The sequence below is a fragment of the Eschrichtius robustus genome, chromosome 20, assembly GCF_028021215.1.
Source record: "Eschrichtius robustus isolate mEscRob2 chromosome 20, mEscRob2.pri, whole genome shotgun sequence".
Classification (NCBI taxonomy): Eukaryota; Metazoa; Chordata; class Mammalia; order Artiodactyla; family Eschrichtiidae; genus Eschrichtius; species Eschrichtius robustus.
In genome coordinates, this window is record NC_090843.1 from 13155277 (window position 1) to 13183095 (window position 27819).

General features: G+C 50.9%; 2 protein-coding genes across 3 annotated transcripts in view; one reads left to right on the forward strand and one right to left on the reverse strand.

Annotated features, from left to right (window-relative positions):
- Positions 1-27819, forward strand: part of TBCD (tubulin folding cofactor D) — a 183604-nt gene that overhangs the window by 46909 nt on the left and 108876 nt on the right. For both annotated transcript variants that reach the window (XM_068531369.1, XM_068531370.1), the window contains exons 8-13: positions 3971-4016; positions 5460-5592; positions 9767-9903; positions 10541-10601; positions 11656-11730; positions 16208-16302. In XM_068531369.1, the coding sequence (XP_068387470.1) occupies positions 3971-4016; positions 5460-5592; positions 9767-9903; positions 10541-10601; positions 11656-11730; positions 16208-16302 (547 nt within the window). The remainder of the gene's footprint in view (positions 1-3970; positions 4017-5459; positions 5593-9766; positions 9904-10540; positions 10602-11655; positions 11731-16207; positions 16303-27819) is intronic.
- Positions 24571-26821, reverse strand: ZNF750 (zinc finger protein 750). The gene is made up of 2 exons (XM_068531666.1): positions 25380-26821; positions 24571-25240 (listed from the first exon to the last, which is right to left on the reverse strand). Exons 1-2 carry the CDS (start codon positions 26819-26821, stop codon positions 24571-24573), a joined length of 2112 nt encoding a protein of 703 aa, XP_068387767.1.

Below are 27819 nucleotides of genomic sequence, written 5' to 3' on the forward strand. Positions count from 1 at the left end.
AAATTATTTTATTTAATTAATTAATTTATTTTATTTGGTTGCTTCAGGTCTTAGTTGCGGCTCGCCGGCTCCTTAGTTGTGGCATGCAAACTCTTAGTTGCAGCATGCGTGTGGGATCTAGTTCCCTGACCAGGGATCGAACCCAGGCCCCCTGCATTGGGAGTGTGGAGTCTTAACCACTGCGCCACCAGGGAAGTCCTAAGGATTTTTATATGTTTGTTCATGAGGGATGTTGATCTGCGGTTTTCTTGTGATGTCTGTGGCTTTTGTATCAGGCGAGGACTGGGAACTGTTCCTCCTCTGTTTTCTTGAAGTTTATGTAGGATGTATTTTTTCCTTAAATGTTTGCTAGAATTCATTGGTGAAGCCATGTGGGCCTGGGGTTTTCTTTATGGAAAGATTCTAAAGTACTAATTTAAATTTCTTTACATGATCCAAGTCTGTTCAGATTTTCTATTTTTTAAGTCATTTTTGCTTATTTGGAATTTGTCTTGGAATTTGTCCACTTCCTTTGGGTTGTCTAATTTGTTTTTTTTAAAAAATAAATAAATATATATTTATTTATTTTTGGCCGCGTTGGGTCTCGTTGCTTGTGTACGAGCTTTCTCTAGTTGCGGCGAGCAGGGACTACTCTTTGTTGCGGTGTGCGGGCTTCTCATTGCGGTGGCTTCTCGTTGTGGAGCATGGGCTCTAGGGCGCGTGGGCTTCAGTAGTTGTGGCATGAGGGCTCAGTAGTTGTGGCTTGCGGGCTCTAGAGGGCAGGCTCAGTAGTTGTGGCACACGGGCTTAGTTGCTCTGCGGCATGTGGGATCTTCCCGGACCAGGGCTCAAACTCGTGTCCCCTGCGTTAGCAGGCAGATTCTTAACCACTGCACCACTAGGGAAGTCCCGTCTAATTTGTTGTTGTAAAGTTGTTTATAAAATTCCTTTGTTATCCTTTTAGCTTCTGTAGGCTCTTTTGTGAAGTCCTTGAATCCCTGACTTTATTTTTATGTATACATGTTGTGTGTGTGTGCACATGTGCACACGTGTGTATATTAAAATAAAATGTACAACCACACACTTGTGCTGTTGAACTGTTTTAAATTAAATCACTCCACTGCCTGTAAATACTTCAGTGTGTACTCTACATAATCAGCATACCATTTTGAGGACTTCTTTTTAAAACAAAAGAAAGTTTTGTTGTTTCCCACATGATAGTAATTCTGATTGTAGTGTCCACTGGAAGAGAACACAGAGTGGGTACTTCGAGTTCAGTGATGCTTAACTGTGCATTCATGTCTGTTAATCTGGCTGTGTCTGCCCGCCATGCAGCTGGGTGTGGCAAGGCCTCCCCTCTTGCCGCCCGGACTCAGCACGGAGCTTGGGGTGGGCAGGGTTCAGAAAGGACAGCAGTGATTCTGGTGCTTCAGCAGCTGAGACGGTAAGTCTTCCTGGTGGTATTTTCTACCATAGAGCTGTTGGCGTACTAGAGTGAGCTTCACAGTTTTAGAAAATTTGGCAGAATTTATGTTAGTTATTTTTATACCAAGACATTTATTTGCGTTTTTAAGCGTATAACTTTGAAACTTGATTGAGTATATTATAACTATAACTTTGAAAGTTGATTGAGACCTGAGTGGTTTTTATAACTTGTGTGCTTGTCGTGTTGTCAGCTGTTTCCTCGTGGCACGGGTTGTCTTTGTGTGCAGTGGCACTGGCCGTGTGGATGGCTTTGTGCCCCAAGAACAGAGGGGAGGTGGTATGTGTCTGCAGGGCACGCTGGCGCTGTGACCTGGGCTGGGCCAGCCCTGAGACGCCCCCTCAGCCCTGCAGGCTGGGCCTCCTGCTTGGAGGAGGAGCTGGACCCTCGGTGAAGCCCCATCCTCGGCCAGGTTCTCTGTCCTGGTTTGTATGTGAGGCAGTTTGGAGCTGAGACCGTTGCATCCAGGATGTTTATGTGAACCCCCTGATATTTAGTTTTGTTAAAGTTAGAGATATCTAACCACAGTGGTCTGTTCTGTAAGCTTTACTGCTGGGGTCTTGACTGTCTGAGTCCTGTATGAAGGCCTGGCCTGGCTCCTGAGGGAGGCCGCAGCGGAGCTGGAGGGATGCGAGGCAGGTGAGGGACGGCAGTGGGCTGCATGGTGCGGCCCGCCCTTTCCTTACTCCTGGTCCCAGACCAGCTCCACGGCCACCAGCTTGGGTGTCTGTCCTTCTGAGCCAGTCCACTGGTTCTGTTGTGGCAGTCGGGGCAGGAGGCTGATGGCCAGCGTAGATGGGGTTGCTCTCGTGGCCTCTGCTGCAGGAGGAGAGTGGCGGGCGTTGTGCCCAGGGCTGTGGGTGGCTCACCTGGGGTTCGCACGTCCTGCTCAGACTCATCCGGCTGCAGGATGGTTTCCTCCTTCCTATCCACCGAGCCACCTCCCTGACTCCTTTAAAAGTTCACCAGGGGGCTTCCCTGGTGGCGCAGTGGTTAAGAATCCGCCTGCCAATGCAGGGGACATGGGTTCGATCTCTGGTCTGGGAAGATCCCACATGCCGCAGAGCAGCTAAGCCCATGCGCCACAACTACTGAGCCTGCGCTCTAGAGCCCATGAGCCACAACTACTGAGCCCACGTGCCACAACAACAGAGGCTGCATGCCTAGAGCCCGTGCTCTGCAACGAGAAGCCACCGCCATGAGAAGCCCGCGCATCTCAATGAAGAGTAGCCCCCACTCGCCGCAACCAGAGAAAGCCCGTGCGCAGCAACAAAGACCCAGTGCAGCCAAAAATAAAATTAAAAAAAAAAAAAAAGTTCACCAGGAAGAAGCTAGGGGATGCAGGTGACTTTTCCCCTCATCATAAACCCAGATTGTAAAGACAAAAATTTCAAGTGTTTTGGGAGTGGTTTACCAGTCATGAAATGGGGATATTTCAGATGTGGCCCGTGGATGTCTGGGGGTCCTCCTCCATTTGTAGTGTGGGTCACGGGAAGGTGTGGGGGAATGAAATGCCCTGAACTTCCTAATCTGATGGCTGGCTCATGGTTTTGGGGTTGAGTTGTTGGGGGGAGAAGAAGGGCAGAAAGCATGAAGGAAAGCATGACCTCTGCCGAGGGGCTTTCGCAGCAGAGGGCCAGAGCAGGGCTGGCGAGGTGAGGCCTTTGTCACGTGTGCTGGGAGAGGCGGTGGAACCATGGGCCACTGGCTGGGAGGTTCCACGGTGCTTTGAGTGTTGGGATGTCCTGGGCCTGTGGGTCTGAGCCCTGTGGACTGTTCTCCTGTGAGCCTGCCTCAGAGTGTCCAGGGCCCCCGGGTGGTTGGTCTCCACGTGAAACACCATTGACTAAGTGTCTGGGATGGTGTTCACCCTCTTTACCTCGGCTGAGAAGCTCCTTCACCAGCAGGACCTGGTGTCGGGGGACGGGGTCCAGTGCAGTCGGGCCCACGTACCTTCAGACGGTCTAAGACAGAAGCGATCTCACCTTGCCAGTTAAATAGTATTCTTGAAGGAGAAGAAGTTCCTTAGCTGTTTTCTTAGAGTTGCTTGGCTTTAGGGTTCTTCGTTTAAGGGCTTGGATACCCAAGTCTTGCAGAGTTGAAAGTGGAGGGTAAAATTTCAGGTTGAGGAATCCAGGTTTTTGAGGTTTTGACAGGCCGCCAGCCCCACGTGTGTGAGAAGCAGGAGGGGCCCTTTCTCCTTTGTCGGCTCAGAACGAAGATGAGTATGTGGGTGCCTTACCTTTGTGTGGGATAATTCGACCTGTAACTCTTATCCTTTGGTACCTTCAGTTACACGCTGGTCATGGAAACCCGGTACGATTCTTCTTTACTCTCCTTACAATTCCTTTCTTTGTCATGTACAGAAACTGTTCTCTTGTTATTTCCTGGCGAGTGTCTAGAATAAAAATCCTGGAAGATGCAATGAATTGTTTTGATAATTTATGTTTTAAATTTGTAAATGTATTTGCAAATTCTAATAGAATTTTTGTTTTTCTTTTTTTTAAGGCACAAATATTTAAGCATGGAAAACGTGAAGACTGTTTACCCTACGGTAAGGTTTATTTGTAAGTGAGGGTGTGTTTGTGACATGAGTTTGCCTGAATTATTATCAAATGTGTCTCCTTAACAGTTTATTCACAGGCACAAAAATCTGTGACTTGCTGTATTTGGATACTATTATAGTTCTGTTTTTTTTTTTTCCGGTCTTCTTTGCGTGTGTGTGTGTGTGTGTGTGTGTTAATAATCTGACTGTTAGGCCTCAGGCCTCTTAGGGAGGAGTTCTGGGTTCCTGATGCCCTGACTGCCTGGTCTTGATCCTGCGGGCCTTGGGATGTAGATGAAGCCTTGAGGTTTCTGGCTCGCTTCCTGGGGGCCCAACTGCATTCTTCCCAGCACCATGGCTACATCATTTGCCCTTTTTGCCTCATTCTCTTAATTTTAGATTGAACCTCAACTTACGAAAATCAATATAGTGATTTTCGCTGCAGGAAGGCTTACTCCCTGGAACAAAAGAAATTTCTTAGTCTATGTTTTAGAAGATTTATGAATCAGATTTAGGTAGTAGAGTCTATTTCTTGAAGTTTTCATCATGGAACATTTCATACGCACAGAGGAAGACTGACTGGTATAGTGATCTCTCATATTTCTATCACAAGCTTCAGGTTTTTAATTCATGGGCACTCCTGTTTCATCCATGCTCCCCCTCACCCACCACCTAGACACCCTATCATTCCACTGGCATCTGTTGCCTGTTTTTGGAAACATAACCTTGATGTCATTGTCGCACCTGAGAGCATGAGCAGTCGCCATTCAGCATCGTCACACGTTGTCCTCGACGGACTCGCACACACAGACCCCAGGTCCATCTTGAGTTACTGTCAGTTATACCCACGCTGGTCACTGTGCGCCGTTTGGGTCTTTTGGGAAGTTACCCAGATGCCATTTCAACTTGTCTTGAACGCCCCCTCCTTGTCTCACACGAAACATGGTCCTGTGTGCTCTCCTGGCCTCCGCTTCCCCCGACGCCCTCCTCATTGCCCCAAATAGCCTTGACAGCAGGGGGGCCCGATCACACGGTTTCCCTGCTTGTAGAGACCCCTCCCCGTTCTTGCAGCCTCATGCTCAAGCCTGTCTGCATGGTCCTCGTGGCCTGCAGCGTGTGCTCCACCCGCCAGGCACGTTTCCGCTCTCCCTGCCCAGGACGCTCTTCCCTCCCTGGGTTCCTCTACGTTCCATCTCCAGATCCGTGGTTCACAGTGAGAGGGTTGGGCAGGTCCGACTCCAGCTGCACTTAGTAAATGACATGGGGTGAAGGGGTCTTGATGAAGCAGAGCTCAAGGGGTCCAGCGTAGATGTAGGCCTTCACACTGACTGGGGTCGGGGGGCCTGTGGAAGTGTCTGGTTTTGGTGTCGTGCGTGTCAGGTGGGGTTGGTGGGTTTGGGAGATGACACAAACCCTTCCCACCAAACTGAGCGGGACGTTCTGTGTTCACAGCTGCCACCGTTCTCCAGTGCCTGGACGACTGCAGGCTCCCCGACAGCAACCAGACCCTGCTCCGGAAGCTTGGGGTGAAGCTCGTGCAGCGGCTGGGCCTGACCTTCCTGAAGCCCCAGGTGGCCAAGTGGAGGTGGGTGGACTGAATGGTGACCGTGCGGCCAGGGTGTGTCGGGAGGCTGGCGCGGGGCCAGGTGTTTCAGGTGGCTGGACACAGCGGGCTGATTGACGTGTCCTCCTGCTTTCATTTTTTTCCCAGTCTCAGGAGTGTTTCTGATTTTGAAAGGAACAGCTTTTCTTTTGGTTATTTTCTGACCCCACATCTTCCAGGTAGAATCTTGAAGTGGAACTGACGACAAGGAAGGCTTGTTTCGCACTCACTGAGAGTGCCTGTCATTCAGGTGTAGGGCAGTCTCACCGGTGGGTTGCACCGTAGGGAAAGCTCCATTCTGGTCAACTCAGTCTGGGTCTTGGGCTCCTTCCTCGAGGTTTATTCAGAAAGGAGAGCTGTCTCTGCCTGTGGCTGGAAACGATGTCTTAAGGGTTCTTTTGAAGTAGCGGCTCCCACGGAAACAGACTATTTACTGTGCTGGGGGTGGTACTGCATTTTAGCAGTCTTCATTTTTATTTCAGGTATTCATGTGTGTGGTTTGGGAGGAATTATTTGATTAAGTTTGTCTCCAATTATAGGAAATTCCAGAGAAGTGTGTTATGTTTTAGTGATGTTTTACTGAAATACCTTTTGGGTGTTCTGTATACAGCTTGTTCTGTAAGTTGTTTATGAGACTCAATGTTAGTGGTTACTTTGCAGATGCTGTGGAAAATTAACATTCTGTGCTGTATTAGAGTTCCCCTGAGAAACAGAACCAATTGGTGTGTGTGTGTGTGTGTGTGTGTGTGTGTGTGTAAAGAGACTTATCATAAGGAATTGGGTTATGCTTGTGGAGCTGGCAAATCCCCAAATCTGGCAGGCTTGGAGGCCGGGAGGAGCTGATGTTTCAGCTTGAGTCTGAAGGCAGGAAGTACCCCTCTCACTGGGGGAGAGTGAGCCTGTCTGTGACCCTCAGGCCTTCAGTGGATTGCTCTCCCACACTGGGGAGAGCAACCTGCTTTACTAAGCCCACAGCTTAAATGTTAATCTCACCCAAAATCACTGTCACAGACACAACCAGAATAATGTTTGAGCAAATATCTCGGCACTGTGACCCGGTCAACTGGACACATTAAAATGAGCTATCACAGGTACTCCAAGCGTTTACGTGGGAAGGAGAGTAGTTTAGCAGCCCAGTTACTTTGTTCAGTCTGTATCTCTCTGTACACTGAGTGTGACCATTAACGTGGGGGCTTCAGTCTCCCATCTTGCTCTTTGTTTTCTCTCTCTTCCGTCTTTTTTTCATTTTATCCCCTCTGATACATTTTCTTTTTATCTTTTAGATTCATTCCCTTTTTGGTTACCTTCCCCTTAGGGACAGGCAGGTAACTGGCCGCACTGCCCCTCCTGCTGTCTGGGACGCAGGCCTTCTCAGTTCCCCCCGCCGGGGTGTGGCCCTTGCTCCTGCAGCAGCTGCTCACGTGTCACGCGTGGCCTTTCAGTCCTTCCTGCTGGACCCACACTTCAGTGACTGCCCAGCGTTACTTGCCCTTTGGACTCTGTTTGGCTCTTGGCCTCCCAGCTGCTCTCTGATGGCGCGTCTGGGTCTCACACGCCTCACAGCTGCCCGAGGATCCAGGGAGAATTTGGGATGCCGTCTCAGCTCCCCTTCCTTCAGTGTCTATCCCCACTTAGTAGCCATCTCACTAGTCATGACTTGTTTTTTCTGCCCAGCAGGACGGCGGCTATGCTTGGGCTGTACTTTCCTGTACTGTGGTTTAGAAAGTGCCTTTGGGAGGAAGCAGAGGGGAAGTTGGGTGCACCTGGGGGCTTCCCTGCTCTGAGGGATTGTAGCCCTGCCTTGGTTGTCATCTTGTGCCTGCCAGCGGTTGGTATATACACTTTGTCTAGATTTGTGGTTAAGTCAGGAGGGAAAGTCCAGTGGCAGCCTGTCTGGTCCCTGGTTGCTGGACGATATCGAGAACTTTTCCTGTGAGGTAAAGTCCTTGTGTGTCTTCATTGGAGGAGAACAGTAACCGTGTCGACAGTCGTTGCCAAGTGCCTGCTGCTTTCTGGGAGCTTTATGATCTTGACAACAATCCTGTGGTGCCTGGTGACGTTCTCCCTGGTTCAGTTACCCCTTGCTGCTCTGATTCTGACAACAACTCTGATGTGTGTTTTTTTCCAGACCAGGCAGTTATCGGACACCAGCTGGGTGTCCTACTGTGTAACTCAGTTTTGACTCTGTCTTTGTGGAGACAGCACCAGATCCTACAGGTTAAGGGCTCAGCCCACTAGACTGTCTTCCCCCACCTCAACACCTCTCCTGCCTCTGTCAACCCCAGTTGCAAGTTGAGGTTGTCACCTGTGTTTCTGACAGTCTGGCTACAGGTTGGAGGGTTTGATAATTTGCTAGAGTGGCTCATAGAACTCAGAGAAATATTTTATTTGAGATTACTGGTTTATTATAAAAGACTATAACTCAGGAACGGCTAGGTGGAAGAGATGCAGAGGGCAAGGCCTGGGGAGAGGGCACAAGGCTTCCATGCCCTCTGAGTTCACCACCCTTCCTGCTCCTCCCTCTGTTCACCAACCTGGAAGCTCTCCTAACCCACTCCTTTTTTTTTTTTTTGGCCTGGCCATGTGGCATGCGGGATCTTAGTTCCCAGACCAAGGATCAAACCTGCGCCCCCTGCAGTGGAAGCTCGGAGTCTTAACCACTGGACCTCCAGGGAAGTCTTCCTTTTGGGTTTTATTGGAGGCCTCATTGCATAGTCAGGGTTGATTAAGTCACTGGCCATTGGCAGTTGATTGAACCTCCATCTTGGGAACTGCCCACACCGTCCTTGTTTCACGGAATCTGAGGCCTCAAGGCCACAGCTAAACAGTGTCTGAGTTGGCTCTGTCTCCGAAGCCCCAGTTATCTGGAACTGGACTTGGCCTTAGGCTGCGGCCCCCAATAATCATGCTGTAACTTGACCTGTCACCTTTTATGCCCCAGGCCCTGTCCTGAGATGGGGCTGCCCCAGAGTCAGGCCCAAGCGTGCCTGTCCCGCTTCTAGGAGGGGAGGCGTTCCTGGGCCTTTCTCTGCACAGGGCTTGGTCTGAGTGCTTTGTGCACATCCTCCCACCTGGCCTCGTTGCAGCCCTCTGGGTGGGGCCTCATTTTACAGATGGGAAACTGAGGCAAGCAGAGGTTCAGGGGCTGTGCAGTCAGACAGCTGAGCTGGCCTGTGCTGCTGGCCCCTTCGTGGTGCTGTGGGAGATGATGCTGGTGGCCTTAGCAGGTGGGGCGGGGGGTGTGGGCGGCAGGAAGTGGTGAGAGCCTTTCTGGAGGCAGGATCTGTGGGAGCTGGCATGGACCAGCTGTGGCCCCTGGTGTGGAAGGCGGTGTCTGGCCTGGAGGCAGGGGGTGGGGCTCTGCTCAGGTGGGACCTGGAGGCAGAGCCTGTGGAAATAAGGCCAAGGCCATTGGGTTCAAACGTGCCCTCCCTGCCATTTCTGTTGGGTGCATTCTTTTTTTTAAAAAATAATTTTTTTAAAAAAAATTTATTTATTTTTATTTATTTATTTTTGGCTGCGTTGGGTCTTCGTTGCTGCGCGCGGGCTTTCTCTAGTTGTGGCGAGCGGGGGCTGCTCTTTGTTGAGGTGCGCGGGCTTCTCATTGCAGTGGCTTCTCTTGTTGTGGAGCACGGGCCCTAGGCACACAGGCTTTAGTGGTTGTGGCTCACGGGCTCTAGAGCGCAGGCTCCAGTAGTTGTGGCTTACAGGCTCTAGAGCACAGGCTCAGTAGTTGTGGCTCATGGGCTTAGTTGCTCCACGGCATGTGGGATCTTCCCGGACCAGGGCTCGAACCCGTGTCCCCTGCATTGGCAGGCGGATTCTTAACCACTGTGCTACCAGGGAAGCCCTGTTGGATGCATTCTTGTTGTCACGCTTTGCCACCTGCCTTTCTGCTAAGAAAGCTTTCCGACATGTGAGGGTTTCTGAGTCATCCAGAAGGTGAATCTATGTTCTGTGGCTAAGATGAGGTTGTTGTCTTCCTTGACAATCCATGCTGGTTACAGTTACTGCTCAGTTTCCTTCCTGTCCATCCTGTACCTGTAAAGCACATGGAATTTTCACAGTGACACTAAATTGTTGAATTCAGTCATCAGGATCTTCTAGCTCCAAGTTGTCGCAGCAGGTCTGAGGTGTGTTTGTTTGCTCCTTGCAGGTACCAGCGTGGCTGCCGCTCCTTGATTGCGAGCCTGCAGCTCAGCCTCCAGAGTCCTAGAGATCCAGGGATACAGGCCGAGACCCCTGACAGTGACGGAGAGGACGACGTCCCCGAGGAGGTGGAGAGCGTGATAGGTGAGTGGGGGCCACCTCATCTCGGCCTGCAGGGGACCTGACCCCACCTCTGGTCTTTGCAGGGTGGGAGGTGAGGCTGGGGCTGTGTGCATCTGCTGTCTCCCCCGCCCCCCGTTGCGGCCCTAGACTGCCCTGGTCGCAGTGCGCCATGCAGCTCCGCAGGCTCCGTCCTGCCTCCGCATCAGGCTTCCTGTGCTGCCATGTGCCCTCCACCAGGGCTTCCACTGACCGGCTTGCAAGGCCTGTACTGCTTGGGAGCCCTCTGTGCGGCCTTTCCTAGCGGCTGACCATTTCTGAGACCCTGTCCCTAGGAGGGCTGCTCTCTGCAGCCTCTGGCAGAGGCTGTTTTCTCTGGGAAGCCTCCCTCATCGGCCTCTGGCCTTCCTCGCTGGTGCTCTCTGCCCAGTGACTGTTAGGAGCTAGGACAGAAATTGCCCTTCAGTGATGATTTAAAGACACACAGAAGGAAATGTTCTTTTATTGTGATTAGAATTGAGATTCTTCATGTAATTGCCTTTATGGCACTGTTTTGAGTGATGTGCAGGGTGGGTTACCTTAAAGCTGGGAACTGAGAGCCCATCTAGAACTCTGGGTGGTTCCGTGGGGCTCACAGACCGGCCTTCCTGTGCTCTTTCAGAGCAGCTGCTGATTGGGCTGAAGGACAAGGACACGATCGTGCGGTGGTCTGCGGCCAAAGGGTAGGTGACTGCACTTGGTTGGGGGGCTGGGCTGGGGGCTCACAGCTTAGGCCCCAGATGCCTGCAGGTCTCCTGAGTCTTCTTAATCATTCCGTACTTCCTGTGGAATTGGAGGGCTGCAAACAGCTCCGAGAGTTTTAAAAGGTAGAATGATTTTTTCCTAATTTACATTTACTGCTTTTTGTTCTGATTTTCAAGAAAATCACTGAGGTTGGTCAGTGGCTTCTTCATTTTCTTGCCCTTCTGGCTGGAATGAGCACATTTGCCTTTTTTACCTTCAGGTGTTCCTTTCCTTGCTCCTCACGTCCTCGCTGCCACGACCCCCACCTCCTGCCTCCGCAGCCAGGGGCGGCCCCCCATGTAGGCAGCGGATGCTGCACGGCCTCACTGGATTCCAGAGCCCCCAGGAGGGGCTGGCATCCCCCTCTGCTACGCCTGAGGGAACAGCCAACACAGGCGCCCGGGCGCACCCAGTGGGGCCAGGGCGGGTTAGGGGGCAGAGTACAAAGGAGATGTTGTGGAGAAAAGGAAAATGGGTGAAGGTGCCCGTGGGCCCTCCCCACAGAGGTTCCGGGTGTCTGTGCCAATCCACTCACATAGCGAATGCCAGGGTGAGGAGGCTCACACGGGGGCTTTTGGCCAACCTCGGAGCCCGAAGTCTTGTCTGCTTGGAGTACGATGGGCTGGGAGGGTGGGCCTTTCTGGGGCGCCGCTGGCCGGGACCCAGCCTGGGCAGTGACCTGATGGGAGCCGGCCCGGTTGGCATGCAGCATGGGATGGACCTTGGTGGCCTGAGCTGGGAGCCGTTGACTGTCTGAGAAGTGCACCTGCCCTGTGGGCTCCCTTTGCCTTGGTCCCCCAGATGCCTGTCCTGCCTCTGTATGTCAGCGTGATGGGCTCCCTGATGGGGCAGGTGGCCTTTATGGAGCAGAATCAGCCTCTTTGCCATCCTCTGGAGAGAAGGACAGTCACTCGGGACGTCATTCCTAGCGTAGCGTGTGCCCTCGACGGGCTGGTGATGCTGACAGCTGCTGACGTTGCTTCTCCTTTTCAGAATCGGTAGGTTGGCTGGAAGACTTCCCAAAGAGCTGGCGGATGATGTGGCCGGGTCTGTGCTGGACTGTTTCAGGTATGTGGGGAGATTAGAGGGGTAGATGTGTTTCTGGGTAAGAGCAGTGGCTTTTCTTTCCTTACTTCCTCCTACGTTTTCTTTCAGTTGAGCTAGTTATCAGATTCTCTGAAGTCATTTCTTTTCCTTTGGAAGTTACATTTGAGGACTCTAGTTATTTCTGATATATTTCTTGTGTGTGTGTGTGTGTGTGTGTGTGTGTTCCCCTAATACGTCTTTTTTTTTTTTTTTAATTGGGATATAGTTGTTTCACAATGTTGTGTTAGTTTCTACTGTACAGTGAAGTGGAGCTCCCTGTGCTATACATTAGTTGTCTGTTTTATACATATTAGTATATATGTTAATCCTAATCTCCCAATTCATCCCACCCTGCTATATTTCTTTTGTCAGCTTAGACTCCATTACATTTAAAAACCTTAAGGAGAAAGAAGTCAGTTTTACGCGTGTCCACACACAGAAACGTATCCTTCAAGGAAACCTGTTTTCATTGGAACGAAACCAGGGCTGCCCTGTGCGAGAGAGTTTTCTGTGATGACGGCCTGTTCTAGATCTGGGGCTGTTGAGATCTTAAAAGAGGCTAGTGTGACTGAGGTCTGAATTCCAAATTTTATTTAATTTCATCAGATTTAAATCTAATATCCACATGTGCCAATGGTTGTGCTGCATCTGTCCTCACCTCTCAGGGGATCCTGGGGACCCTCGGCCTGCCCGAGGTGCAGGTGTGGGCCGGGAGGTGCAGGTGGCAGGTGTGGGAGTTTGAGCCTGGGGCCTGCAGGCCAGGGGCAAAGGGCAGAGCCCCGAGCAGTGCAGGTGGGCTGGGGGAGGCCCCGTTAGTGCAGCTGCTCCCCAGGACTCTTGCCCTGCTTGCCCCTTGGTTTCAGAAGCAGGTGATTTGAGAATGGGTGTTGTGTTCGGCCCCCAGTTGTGGTCCCACCCTTGTCAGCCAGTTGCTTCTCTTCTCGGGGCCCCCATGCATGTGAGAGCTGTGCTGTTGGAGTTCATGGGCACTCAGGCCTCGGTCACCAAGCCGGCCCACGGGGTCCCAGGGGCGCGGCTCCTCCTGCCCTGGGCCCCGAGCCTGCTTGGTGAGGTTTAAGGACTGCAGGAGACAGTTTCACACTACTGTTTCAGAGTAATGTTGCGTGTGTGGCCACTGTGTCTTCCTGTGGCAGAAGACACGTGCTCCTTCGCGGGACGCTGTAGAACCGTGGGTCTGCATGACGACTCTGCTGGCTTGTTGTAGGGTGTCTTCCTGGAGTTCTTTTTTGGGGGCTTGCTGATGGGCACGAGATGACGCGGGCACCCCACTGGTCCCGGGCGAAGAGGTGTGGGTTCAGGGCAACCAGGGGCGTGGGGGGTTTGGGAGGATGGAGGAGCCAGGGCCTCCAGCCTTTCCTCCCAACCTGTTCCCCTGGGGAGGCTGTCTGCCTCAGGCGCTTCGCTTTCCTCTTTCCTTCCTTGGAGTGTTTCCGCACAGTACTCTGGCTGTTTGAAGCCGTCTTTGTCCAGCCTTCCTTCTGCTGCTCCTTCTGCAGTCTCCCCTCCCACGCGCTCCTGGGTCCCCTCCGTCCAGCTCTCAAACCCCGTCACTTCTCTAGCCGCTGTGCCTCTGCCTCAAGGGCTGTGAGCCCTTCACCCCAACGTGTCTCCCCTGAACGCTAACATCTTTTCTCCCAAAACATGCTTCTCTGGTCAGATGTATGTTCCTTTCTCTCGGCCTGCAACCTTAGTCCAGTTTCACTCATCCTAGTTAATCTCCAGACGCTGCTTTGCCTTTATTTTGTCGTTTTAATGAATTCCTCTGATCTTTGTGTCTGGGTTGTGGAGAGTAGAAATGGTCTCACTGCTCCGGATTCCCAAGGCCAGAAGACCAACGCAACATTGAGGGAAGGGGCCTGAGTGGGCCCTCGGGGAGGCAGTCTTTCCCTGGACAGGACCGCACACAATGGGCGTGAAACTCCTGATTGCAGAACAGGCCGTAGAAAGGAGTCAGCGCAGATGGGGAGAAGCAGGGACCAGCTGGGCTGGGGTGTGAGGTTGGCAGGGCGGCCGGGCCGGCTGGCGACCCAGCACAGAGGCCGCTCTGGTCTCCTCCCTCCTTTTGTGTCCTCCTGGGGTATGTGGTGAGCCGCCAGCCATTTCTGCAGTGGGTCAGAAATAGGACATTAATTCCCTCACATGTAAGAACACCCGACTCCTGGGACTGTTACCTCGCTCCCTGCCCTGTTTCTGGGCCAGATTATGTGGCTGGGGCCTCCCACTGAGCCCCACAGGACCTCCTCTGGCCCTCTGCTCCCCTCCCAGGTCCCGCCCCAGAATGTGCAGGTGCCCTTCAGTACCTGCACTCCCCCACCCCTCCCACCACTTAGAAAACCACGTGTTAGCCCCTTGATGGCCTCAGGACAGGATCCCAGAGATGGTGCCCAGACCCACCACCAGTCCAGGGTGGGTGCAAGCAGCCTGCCCCGGGAGGCCTTGCCGGGTCCTCTGTGTCTGCCATCTGCACTAAGCCTGCGGGGGTCCCCAGTCAGCAGACGGGCCTCAGCCCTGCGGCCTGGGTCCTGGGTGTGCCATGGTGGTGCTGCTGTGGCCGCAGGAGCAGCCCTGTCTCAGCAGGAAGTGCTCTTCACGGCTCCTTCCCAGGCTTTTCCTTGAGTTCTAGTGCTGTTTTGCAGTTAAAAGTTCAGAAGGAGATGAAGGTGATGGGGTGTCCCCCTCTGCTCTGCACCCTGCACGCACCGTCCCCCTTTCTCCATGTCCTTCTAGGGACAGTGGGTATGAGGTGGCTGGAAGGATAAGAACTTCTTCTCCGCTCATCCCACGCCCTCCACGCCGCCCCACTCTGCTCTTCCAGGTGGTCCTCATTGGGTGCCCTTGCCGATGTGAGGCCAGTGGCCCCGAGCCCGTCTTGGCTTCTCTCTCTCCCGAGCCTGCTGTCTCGGCCCTTCTGTTTGCTGTTGTCTCCACTCCTCTGAGACCCTGGGCCCTCCCATGGTTGTCTGGGGCTTGACTCTGGGGCAGGAGCTCGCCCTCAGGCACTGGGCGCTCTGGCGGTACTCGGTACTCTGCGTCCATCCCCGCTGTGCAGGTTGGGCCTTGGAGAGGGTCCACGTCCTCCTGGAGCGGGCAGAGCAGAGGCAGCAGTGCGGGCAGGACGCCGTGGTCCTCCTCGGTTTCCCTTGGGCCACAGGCATTTTACAGCCTGACACAAGGTCCTGCACTGTCCACAGCTATTGACAAGCGACAGCACACACACGTTTAGTTGAGAAACAAAGGCGTGACTGGCGATTGTGTTAGTGATAATTGAGTCATCATACTGCTGACCTTTTATCAGGTTCTTCCAAATGTTATTAAATCTTTTATGGAAAGCATAAAGCACTTCTCTCCAACTAAAATCCTGAAGTACACAAAGTACAATATTAAATTGTGGAAACGGTCATATAGTCTTTGGGACAGACATTTAATAAACATCTGGAACTTAAGAAAGTTATAATTGGAATTGAGTCACTGGTTGCTGGCGAGGTCCAGGGCAGCTTTTGTGTCTGTCTTGGTCAGCGTGTCTCCGCAGAGCCTAGAGCAGGGCCTGGCACGTGGGAGACACTGCTAAGTGTATTTTGAGTGAAAAGATAAGCCTAGTTTCTATCCTATCTGAGTATTCTTGTGTTTGTTGCCAGCCAGTGATGCTATTTATTTGGTTTTCCTAAACATTTCTTTGCCATCAAATTAATTTATTCAGAATTGGAGAGAGTCCTATAATTTCTCTGGTGTTTTGGGTGAAGTATATTTCCATGTTTATTTTGGCAGCCAAGCGTGGAAACTCTCAGAACAGTTATTGATGTAAGAAACAGTTATTGATGTAAGAAAGAGTTATTCTCGCTAGTTATAATGCCAGAGCTGCACCTTTAAACATGAGAGCTTCCAAACCACTTCAGGAAAGTTTTATTAAATACGAAATTTTGCTTATGAGTTGACTGGCTTTTCAATCGTTTATTGAAAGTCTGTTTCAAACAGTACAAAAAAAGTTCTGTATATGCCGTTTTATTCTAACTTACTAATCTCAGTATTCATCATTGAAACCAGCAGGGGATCCATGAAAAGGGGGTCTCCTTGCCCTTCCTGCTAACATTTTCCTAACCTTCATTTGGTGCAGTCACTGTGTTGTGAGCCCAGCATTTCTTGAGCGGCGCAACTGCTTAAACGGCTGAGAGAGCTAGCTGCTCTGGCCCGAAGGTGCAGTGGGCACGTGTGTGGGCTGCTCTCCCTGGGGCGTGTGAGGCTGACCCAGGATTTTTACTCATTCTCCAGAGATCTGAACATGGCCGTTATCTTCAGTTGATTTGGAGTACTTTATCTCGTTACTGACTGATATTTTATAAACTCACTCAGGGTTTTAGTGAGGCTTTTGGCCCAGGGGGTGGACTTTCACTCTGGGCTCTGGGGGGCATCGTGCTGGGTCTCAGGCTCTTTGTGCTTTCAGTTTCCAGGAGACGGACAACGCCTGGCATGGCGGGTGTCTGGCGCTGGCGGAACTGAGCAGACGAGGCCTGTTGCTTCCTTCCCGACTCCCGGACGGTGAGTATGAAGCTAGTTTTGTGTGGTCAAGACCATTTGTGCATGTCGAGGTGCTTCATCCGGCCCCCTCCCCGGTGTGGCCAGCTGTCAGCACACACCACGCCTCTGCCCTCCCTGACCATCATGAGTGTTGCAGGAGAGAGCCCTCCAGACCTGTGCTCTCAGCCTTCTTTCTTATGTTGGCCTTTCTGATTCCCGATGCCTCTTCCCCGCTGTGAAATTTTAATAGCACATGTACACTGTAGGTCTGGATTTGGAGGGCCGCGAGCTGTTGCGATGTCTGAGATTGTCTTGTCCCCCAGAACCAGTTTCACCCTCATGAGGGTGCTATCGTTAGAATAGGTCCGTTAAGAATGTGTGCACTGCCGCTGCGTTTAGCCCCTGGAGTGACATCATGGTTCTTGGGAACAAGGCTCACGCCAGTGAGGGGCTGGGGAGGATGCTCGGCAGTGGGCCTGAGCCAGGGGCACAGTGCGGCTGGTGCAGATGGACCACCGAACTCCAGGCCTGCGCGTGCCAGCTCTTGGGCCCGGCCGCATGGGGGCGCTTGTCTGTGGTGGGTGGGGACTGTCCCTGGGAGCGGCCCGCTGTGCCTCTGTGGACAGAAGGGAGGGATGCCTGTGAAGGATGGAGAGGGCCCTGTGCGGGAGTGTGTCACCACAGACACCGTGTACCCCGAGGGCGACTTCTGTCCGGAACAAGGACGTCTGTGCAAAGAAGGGTGCAGCTCAGCAGCTGAGCTGTGGGGGTGTTGCAGGTGCTGGCTGTGTGCTTGGCGTTGTGAAGCACAAGCAGGGCAGAGGACCCTCGGTTTCTATGGGCTCTTTCTGCTTATTCTTGTAGCAGCTTTACTGAGATACGATTTTTTAAAAAATGTTTATTTGGTTGCGCTAGGTCTTAGTTGCGGCCTGTGGGCTCCTTAGTTGTGGCTCCAGGGCTCGTTAGTTGTGGCATGTGGGCTCCCCAGTTGTGGCATGCGAACTCTTAGCTGCAGCACGCATGTGGGATCTAGTTCCCTGACCAGGGATTGAACCCGGGCCCCCTGCATTGGGAGCACGGGGTCTTACCCACTGCGCCGCCAGGGAAGTCCCTGAGATATGATTTATATACCATAAAGTTCACCCATTTAAAGTGTTCAGTTCAGTGGTTTATAGTATATTTACAGAGTTGTGCAACCACCATCTTAATCTAATCTCATTTTCCCTCAAAGAAACCCTATACTCAGGAAAAGTCATTCCCCATTTTCCCTCAACACCACCAGCCCCAGACAACCACTGATCTTTTTCTGTCTCTATAACTTTGCCTTTTCTGGGCACTTTATATAAATGGAATCTCCGGTAGTGGTCTTTCGTGTCTGACCTCTTTCACTTAGTGTAATGTTTTTAACATTCATCCCTACTGCACCACGTAGCAGTAGTACTTCATTCCTTTTTATGGCTGAGTAATATTCCATTGTATGGATACACATTTGTTTTATCCCGTCATCGTTGATGGACATTTGGGTTTTCACCTTTGGTGATTATGAATAATGCTGCCCTGAACATTTGTATACAAGTTTTTGTGTGGACATGTGATTTGAGTTCTCTTGGGTATAGACCTACGAGTGGAATTGCTGGATCACATGCTAAATCTGTCTTGAACTTTTTGAGGAACTGCAAACCCTTTTCCAAAATGGTTGTACCACTTTACATTCCTCCAGCTGCGTATGAGGGTTCCAATTTCCGCCCATCCTCTCCAACACTTGTTTTTCTCTGTTTTTTTTTTTTTTTTTTTGAAAATAGCCATCCTAGTGGGTGTAAAGTGGTATCTTACTGTGGTTTTGATTTGCATCTCCCTACCGACTAATGGTGTTGAGCATCTTTTCATGTGCTTCTTGGCCATTTGGATATGTTCATTGGCGAGATGTCTATTCACGTCCTTTGCTAATTTAAAAAATTGGGTTATTTGTCTTTTTATTGTTATGAGTTCTTTACAGATACGTCTGTTATCAGATGTATGATTTGTGGATATTTTCTCTCCTCTGTGGTTGTCTTGTCACTTTCTCAGTGGTATTGTTTGATGCACCAAAGTTGTAAGTTTTAAGTCTGGTTATCAGTCTTCTCTTTTGTTGCTTGTGCCCCTGGTGTCATATCTAAGTCATTGCCTACCCCAAGGCCACGGAGATGTACTACTGTGCTTTTATTTACTCTTGTTCCATCCTAAGTGACTTACACATTTATTTGTGAAAATAGATGTGTGTGGGTGTGTGGGTATGTGAGGGTGTGGTGGGTCAAGATGAAGTCTCCGCCTGTGTGGTGCCGACTCCAGTTTAACTTGAAGGAGACCAAAGCCCTCCCTCTGCTTTTCATGCCTGAGACCTGCTGGCATGTGTGTGTCTGTCGTATCTCATGATGTCAGCAGTGTCCACCGACCACAAGCAGCCAGAATGAGAGTGTTGTTGTAGATGAAAAGTGTCAAGCTGTGGCCAAAAAACTGAGATGTCACATATGATGAGTTGGCCCATGATCTTCACTTGAGTGGCTGGCTGCCTCTTGCCTGTGGTGCCCTCCACATGGGTTGAGCCTCTCTGCAGACCTTTTGCGTGGCCGGTGGGTTGTGGAGCTGCGCTGTCTCCTGCCTGGGAGGGGTCGTGCAGGCGACAGTGGTCTTGTCCTGGAGTAGGCGCCAGAGGTGATGGGTCTAACACTTACCGTTCATTTTTCTTTACTCTCTTTTCTCCTGCTCCTCAGACTGGATAGTTTGGATTGCCCTGTCTTCAGGTTCTCTGGTCCTTCCTTCTGCCTGCTCAGATCTGCTGTTGTTCTCCTTCCTCAGCTGAATTTTTCATTTCAGTTACTCTATTTTCAGTTCTGGAATTTCTTTGTGGTCTCTATTATAGTCTGTCTCTTTATTGACATTCTCTGTTTGTTCAGACATTGTTCTCTTGTTTCCTTTAGCTCTTGGAGCTTATTTGAGATAATTGATTTAGGGTATTTGTCTTGTAAGACACTGTCTAGCCTTCCTCAGGGGTGGTTTCTGTCAATTTCTTTTTCTTCCTGTGAATGGACCATAGTTTTCTGTTTCTTTGTGTGCCTTGTTATTTTTTGGTTGAAAACTGGACATTCTGACATATTATTATGTGATAACTCTGGAAACCAGGTTCTCCTCCCTTGCCAGCAGTTTGCTGCTGTTGCCATTGAAGACTGTTAGTCACCTCTTTATTTAGTGACTTTTTCCAGACTTTTATTTTTGCAACGACTGTATTCCCTGTTATGTTTGGTCACTGAAGTCTCTGTTCTGTTATCTTAGCATTTAGCCAGTGACCTAACAGAGGTTTCTTTTTCTTTTTTTCCTTTGGCTGCATTGGGTCTTTGTTGCTGTGCGTGGGCTTTCTCTAGTTGCGGCGGGCGGGGGCTACTGTTTATTGTGGTGTGCAGGCTTCTCATTGTGGTGGCTTCTTTCATTGTGGAGCATGGGCTCTAGGTGCGTGGGCTTCAGTAGTTGCGGCACACAGGCTCAGTAGTTGCAGCATGAGGGCCCTAGAGTGCGCAGGCTTCCATAGATGTGGTACGTGGGCTCAGTAGTTGGGGCATGCGGGCTTCAGTCGTTGTGGCACATGGGCTCAGTAGTTGTGGCTTGTGGGCTTAGTTGCTCTGCGGCATGTGGGATCTTCCCGGACCAGGGATCAAACCTGTGTCACCTGCATTGGCAGGAGGATTCTTAACCACTGTGCCACCAGGGAAGTCCCCAGAGGTTTCTTAAATGCCGAAATTTAGTAGCCTCCTTCTTCACTAAGCACTCCCCTGGTTGCGGCAGGTTTTTGATTAGATTCCGGAGTGCTGAAAAACTTGATTCTCTCTGTTTTTGCCAGCTTACTGGTTGGTTTGGTGGAGGGACCAATTCGTGGCGCTCCCTACTTGGCTGTATTCTGCGACATCATCCAAAAACTAGCATCTGAATAGCATTCTAGCGTTAGTCTGGGTACTGTGAGAAGACACCAAGACAGGATGAACTGTGCAGTTATTAGGGAAATGCTGGTAAGGGTGGCAGAGCCACTCTCTGATCCCGAGAGCTGTGGGGCTGGGGTAGGGGTGGCGGTGTCCTGGTGGGCTGTGTGGTCTAAGGAAGGGCTTCTGGGGGGGTGATCCTCAAGCCAAAGTCAGCCTCAGAGGCATTCCTGTCTTTCTGGAAGGGGCTGCAAGTTGTGGCTGCCGCACCGCCTACCTGGTGGAGTGGCCGTGTGGCCTGGGGTCAGCCTGCGCCGGTGGGTGAGTCCTGGCTGTGGCCACAGCCTTCATTTGCAGAGTGCTGACCTCTCTTGTCTCCTGACCAGTCCCTCCCCATGGTCCTTTGTGCCTGGGTTCCCACTCTTCACTGCTCCTGACCCCTCCTGGCACTTTCCCATTCTCCTGATGATTGTGCGCTTTCCTGATTTTTAACCTTTGTGCAGTTTTGAGCTGTTTGGACATTCCAGCCTGTAAGAAAAGTGACAGCCATAATGAGACGTCTGTGGCTTAGTGTGTGGAGTAGGAGTTGTGTTTTTCTATATTAAAATGCTTTTCTCCTTGAGTGAAAGTGTGTGTGTGCTTCATTTCATACTCAGCCCTCTCCCGCCCTTGGGAGCGGAGTATTTTGGTCGAAGATTAAACCAGGGGTATGGATAGATGGCTGTGGGCTGCTGGTGAGACTGTTGCAAAGGGGCTTGTTAGTACTTTTGTTTTCTTCAATGTGAATTCAAGGATCCGTTTAGAAGTTATTTTCAGCTTTATTGGGATATATAGTTCACCTAACATACAGTTTACCTATTTTAAGTATCTAAGTCAATGGCTTTAGTCTATTACACTATTAATTTTTAAAAAACATTTTAGAATATATATGACATAGAAATCTGCCATATTAATGATTTTTTAGTGTACGATTCAGTGGCATTAGCTACATTTACGATGTTGTACAACCATTACTGTCACCATCTATTTCCAAAACTTTTCATGTTCCCAAACAGAAACTCTGTCCCCCTTAAACACTAATTCCCCCTTCCCCCTCCCCTCAGCCCCGACACCCATGAATCTATCTGCCTCTGTGAGTTTGCCTGCTCTGGGGAACCTCATATAAGTGGAGTCATGCAAGATTTGTCCTTTGTGCCTGACTTATTTCATTTAGAATTTCTTTTTTTTTTTTAAACTTTTGTATTTATTTTTATTTATTTGTTTATTTACTTATTTGGTTGCACTGGGTCTTAGTTGCGGCACGTGGGCTCCTTAGTTGCGGCTCGTGGGCTCCTTAGTTGTGGTGTGCGAACTCTTAGTTGCAGCATGCATGTGGGATCTAGTTCCCTGACCGGGGATTGAACCCGGGCCCCCTGCATTGGGAGCGCAGAGTCTTATCCACTGTGCCACCAGGGAAGTCCCTTACTCAGAATTTCAAGATTAAATTCATGTTGTAGCTTGTGCCACGACCTCATTCCTTTTTATGGCTGAATAATATTCCTTTTTGTGGATGGACCACCTGTTAGTTATCTGTTCATCTGTCAGTGGACACTTGGGTTATTTCCATTTTTTCACTATTGTGAATAATGCTGCTAATGAACGTTGGGTGCACGTATCTGTTTGAATCCCTGTTTTCACTTCTTTTAGGTGTATGCCTAGGAGTGGAATTGCTGGGTTACATGGTAATTCTGTATTTAACTTTTTGAGGGTTTATCGCTTTTTGTATGTAAAGGTTAGAAACTTCCAGCTCTGAAGTTGGGTTATATGTGAATGAAGAAACGTACTGTCATTGAAAAACCACCAAGACTGGTTTTTTTTCTTTTTTTTTGTTACAAAGATCTAAGACCCCATGGTGCTTGTAAGGATAGATACAGAGAGCCTGCATGGTTTCTGCGGCTGTGTGTGCGCAGGTGACCTTTTGGAGGAACTGCATTGGGCGGGAGGAGTCCACAGGGCTGAAGGCACACATGGCTCCACCGTGAACATCTGGAGGCAGCGCTGGGCGCCCGGCCTGTGTGGTTGCAGGAGACCGGACAGTCGTTAACCGTCTCTGGTTCCTCTTCTTGTCACTTAAGATGGTGGCGGACAGTTCTGGGTGAGCTATACAACAGTGTCCTCAGAATCTTTGGGCCCCGGAAGGTTTATGTTCTTGTGTGTAAGGCACGAGGCGAGAGCTTGTCTCTAGGGCGTGAGGCTTTGGGCCCCAATCCTGGAGGCTTCTGAGGCCTGGCTCTGCTTCCCACAGGGTATGGACTTGTTGGAAGGCAGGGGTACCCTGTTTTTGGTCTTTGTCAAAGCATATTGGTATATAAAAAAAAGGAGAGTCCAGGCATGCCAGTGAAGGCTGCACAGGTGTGCATCGGTTTCTGGTCGTGACAGCGCACGCATTGGGTTAGTGGTTGTGTGGCTGTCTGCAGGCACACCTCGGACGGGCGGCAGGGGCTCGTGGGCCATCCTGGATGGTTTAGGGGCAGTTTGTAACAGCGGCCTCCTATTTGCCTTAAAAGACTATGACAAGCTCTGCATCCCTCTTGTGAGTTGGTATCAGTGGTTTTGTATAGATTTAACTTGCTGCAAGGCAGGTTATTTGCCATCCTGAATAGTGTCATTTTAAAACAAAGCTTCTGCATCACTGTTTTAAATATGTCTGGTGGAATCCAGTCATCATGGTACCTTGGAATCCACCATCCTCCATCTAAAATGCAGGGATTTTATTCTTTGTCTCCTTGAACCTGTATTTCCATTTACTTTTCCTAGAGAATTTTTCCTTAATGTAACATGTTTCTGTGCTTGAGAATCTTTTGCTGATCTCCCTGTCAAGTATCTTCAGCAAGAGGATGTCTGTGAATGCAAACTTTAACTCTTACATTTTGTTCTGCCAAAAGGTAGTAAGTATTTAAGTTTTCTAGATTGAGTTTTTACGGGATTAGTTATTAGTACAAACTTGATCAAAACAACTGAAAATAACATTTTATTGGAATGCAACTATTAACAAGATGGGTTTTTAGTTCAGGCTATCTTTCGGTGAGTAGTGCTTATATCTAGAACAAGGCAAGGTTCCAGATCAACTTTTTATTTAAAAAATTTTAATTTTTAGCTCCGAGCACTGAGAGACCTTGTTGTACGTGCACGTCACTGGGAACGGCAGGTGTTAGCTTTAGCAGTGCTTTTTCTTTGAATGCTCATTGGATGGCTCTATTGGGACCACCTCTGTTTTGGTCAGAGTGTGAGTTGAAACTGCCCATCTTGTGGAGGGAGGGTTCACCCAGTCAGCTCAGCTCGGTGCCACTGTTTCCAGGCCCTTTCTTGACCCCCCGCCCCGCCCCCAGGCAGTGCATTGCTGAGAAACACCCTCTGAACAGTGGGGAAGGGCCCTTGTGAAGCCAGCCAGGCCCTGTACGCTTGGTCTCCAAAGGTGCCCCCGGATGCCTGCGCTCCCCCGGGCTGGATGACTACCGGTGGACAGCAGACACATGCACACATGCACACGCCCTCACATGCACACACAGATGTACCCTCGTCCTCAGTTTTAATTGCTGCCTCAGCTCTTTTCTCTTTTTCATTGAGTTTATTTATTGTGGCAAAATATTGTATAATACAGAGTTTATGCTTGTCTTCTTTTTATGTATCCTTAAAGTTCACCTATGAGTTTATTGGAAAATTGGCAACATATACATCATTTTAGGAAGTGGAAGACGAGTCTGAATGAGTTGTGAAGACAGAGCATGTTGAGAATAGCTTCCCCAGCAATGCATTCTCCCCAGTGGAAATAAATTACTTGTATAAATAGCCTCTTGCTGTCTGTGTATTATTCAGTCATAACAAATCACAGTGTTTTTACACACAGAACTTTAATGCTAGTACTGGAAATGTCTTTTCCTGACATTTTTCCCCAGTAATTGTTATTTACTTCAAAACACACAGTAGATTTAATAGAAAAACAGTTAAAACAGTTTGTTCTAGCGCTGAGATATTTATAAGAAAAGTGTTTTAAAGAGAGTTTCTCTAAGATGCTAACACCTAAAAGTTACCTTTTAGTTCTATGCATTTCATCAGGTCCTACAGTGTGAGTCATTCAAATATTTTACAACCAAAAGTAGAAGCACCTTTTAGTGTTCATGCTTAGTATTTACAAAACTGAATTGAGTTGCAGGTTTAGTTTAATTTTTTTTTGAGAAGAAGAAAACTGCGTTGTAAAAATTTACCAGATGAAAAAGCAAGGGCCAGATGGAGGTTTGCTGCTGTCTCGCCTACACCGGAAGGCGTGCTTGTGGCTGCAGCCTGTGGCTGGCCAGAGGTGGCTCTAAGACACCCGCGTTCTTTTCCGGAGTGTGAACACCCTGGCTGTGTCGCTGGGCTTTGCCTTCTTGGTTCCCTGCTGGGCCTTCCCTGCATCCCTGGGGCTCGTCCTCTTTTGCCCTTTGGGTCTGAGGTCGCACTGAGCCTCCTGGCTCTCAGGGGCTCTGGGGGTGGGTGCGTCTGGCTGGCAGGCAGGCTCCTGGGCAGCGGGCTCGACGTTCCCTGGGCTGTAGGCCGCCAGCTGGCAGAGGGCCACGGCCGCAGTCTGCTTCTGCTCGTCACTGTCAGCTGAGCGTGCGTCCTGGGCCTTCCCGGCGGGGCTGGGCACAGGGGCCTCCGCAGAGCTGGGGTCGGGCCCGCCCCCGGAACTTGCTGTCTCCGACTGCGGAGCAGGAGTTGGGGTGGGGGCAGCCGCGGGTTCGGCCCCTCTCGGGCGGCTGCGCACGGAGGGCCTCGAGGTCAGGGCGTTGCAGGGGTCCTTCACCGAGAGGTTGAGGGGCGCGTCCTGTGGCTCCACAAATTCTCCATAGGCAGTGGTGTGTGTAGTGGCCGGCTCCGCTTCTGGTTTCGTGGAGAGGTTCAGAGGGGCTGCCCTGGAGCCGTCCTCTGGGCTGGAGGGTGCAGCTTCCAGGCTCCCCATCTGAGCCAGAGCGTCTTCGTTCATGGCCTCGAGGCTGGAAGAGACACAGAGAGGGAGTCACAGGGACCTTGCTGAGGGCCATTGCCCGTGGGGGGTTTGGGCAAGTACCAGCTCCTCTGATTAAGCACAACCAGAGACATTACTTCGGAGGTTTTGAAAATGGACTCTCTTACCTTTCTGGAGATGCAGCTCTGTTTTCTGGGGCCTGGGAATATGGGCGCTCCGTGTTCTTCTTGACAGGCTTGAAGGCTGTGAGGCTCTGTTCTGGTGGATGGAGACTTCCTGGGGCGCCGGAGGCCGGCATGTCCAAGAGGCTGTACAACCCGGCACAGGGCTGGCTTGTCTGCGTGAAATTGGTGGGGCTCGGCCTTCCCGGGGAGCCTGTGGCCGCGCTGCCTGCACGTGGGCTCATTTTGGTCCCTTCCGTGTCCCTCTGCCCATCTTTGGAAAGGTCTTTAGCCTCGGGAGTCGGACTCTCTTTCTCAAACTCTGTGTGTTTTTTGTGGGAGTTGGAAGAGGTTAACTTGGATGGACTCCAGGCCGGGTAGGCCAGGGCAGCTTCTTCCAGTAGGTGTGAGCTTTGATCTTGTGAAATACCAGCAATGGGTGGGGGTCTGAGGCTGTAGGAGGAAAATGCAGACTCTGGTCTATAAAATCCATAAGGAATCGGCAGATTGGAGTGATACTGCTGGAAGAATCTGTAATGGTCGTACGTGGATGGAGCCGGGTTCAGGTGCTTAGGGATCGGCCCTGGGTGAGGCAGGAAATGTCTTTGGTCTTGGGCCCCGTAGACGGACAGCAGGGGGCTGTCACACTCGGGTGAGTTCCCTGCGAGTAGGTACGGTGAGTAGATGGTGGCCAGTCCGTGCTCTGTGTAAAAGTGAGGTGGGTACTCTGCGATGGTGGGGTGCACGTACGGGGAAGTGGCACCAAACCCCTTTGTGGATGGGATTTTATGTGGAAACTCAGGTGTGAGGAAAGGTGAGCCAGCTTTCCACGGGTAGCCAGGGGCATGAAAGGCAGACTTGGTGTGGAAGGAGGCAGCTTTGGCAGGGGGCTGGGTCAGGGTCAGCGCTTCAGGAGCCTCGGTGAGTTCCTGCCCTTTGAGTCTGTGCTCGCCGACTGGAATGAATGCTGAAGGCCGGGTAGCGCCTTCCAGCACAGGCTGGGTGCCCGCGGTGGCTTCTGGAGCTGGACTCAGGGGTGCTGCTTCCTTGTGGAGAGTGGGCTTCTGTCCGGGGCACCTGTGGGGCCCGCACGCATGCAGGTCCACATTTTCCTTGATGTCATCCTTGGCGAGGCCATGTTGGAGCTTGGCGTCCAGGTGTGAGAGCCCACTTGGGACGGGCTTGGAGGAGGTGGGCTTTGCCATGGAGTCGGACTGATTGGTTGGCTTAGGGTCCGAAGAGTTCGGTTTGGAACACTTGGGAATGCGATCTTGCTCGGACACTAAAGTGATGGAGTTTTTACAGAGACCGTATTTCATGTGATTAAAAAGATGTGACTTTTCGTTGCAAGTAAAGGGACACTGGAAACACTTGTACTTGAAGGGCTTTCCTGGGGGCCTGGGGATGTAATGCGGCTTTTTTGGTTTTCGCTCTTTGAGAAGGCTCATTTTCCCTCTGTGGTTAGGCGTCTGAGCCCTGCCGGCTCCTGCGTAGTTCAGCTTTGGTGATTTTTAAGGAAGCAGGTCAGTGCTTCTCCTTCGCTTTCCTTTCTGAGTGCTTTTACTTGAAGCTGGCTCCACGGGCTGTGGGTGTGACCAGGGAAGTCTCGCTCATTTGGGGACCGGGAGCTGCAATGGAGGAGCAGAGCCTTAGTGTTGGGACGATGGCTAACAGGCTAACGAAGAACCAGCCTGTGCTCCCCGGGGTCACGGAGGGGGTGAAGCAGAGGCCTCTGCAGGTGCAGAGGGCGTAAGTGCTCTTGCGCGGCAGGTACGGGACGGGCATCAGCCACCCCTCCTCACTACCCCGGGCGCCACCCCTACGGCGTTCTCTGTTTTCTCAAGTCTGGTCCCAGGCGAGTGTGGTTGCAGGAGTGTTTAGTGTCATTTCAGAGAAAACCTGTAATTCTTTGAGTTTTGGGAAACTTTGGCCTGTGATCTGAGGCCTCAGGTGCCAGGAAGGTTGTGGACCCACCAGGCTGAGTGACCATTGAGATCCCACCCCCATCCATGTGCCTGGAGTTTCTGGACTGAGTCCCATCACTGTGCTGGCCTGACTGCTCTAACATGAACCTGAGGAGGTCTGGGCCCATGCGTGTGTGTGACATTCACATTTGTGCTCACTGAGAACAAGGCACGTGTGATTGTAACCTTCAGTCCATCTGCCCTGTTTAATCACAGTGTTCTCTTCTATGAGCGAGTATTTAAAAGTGAAGAACATTTAAAAATGCCCACCCCCGCCCCACCCTGTTTCTAAATTCGCAAATGAAAAGTCAGCTTTCTGGGTCGGTAGCATTTGTGTTGGCCCAAATACAAACATAAGTGCTGTGTTTATGTTGATTTGAATGATATTAAGATGCTGTGAGTCAGTGAGTGAGCAGATGTCCTCGTGCACTGCTGCCTTCCACTTGCCCACCTCACAGATGGCGTGGAGTGAGTTCATGCGC

Bases quoted from the DNA above. Each gene is read 5' to 3' on its own strand.
- ZNF750 (XM_068531666.1), bottom strand. From the start codon at position 26,821: ATGAGCCTTCTCAAAGAGCGAAAACCAAAAAAGCCGCATTACATCCCC. The intron at 25,241-25,379 runs GTAAGAGAGTCC...TGTCTCTTCCAG, and splicing joins AGAGCTGCATCTCCAGAAAG to CCTCGAGGCCATGAACGAAG.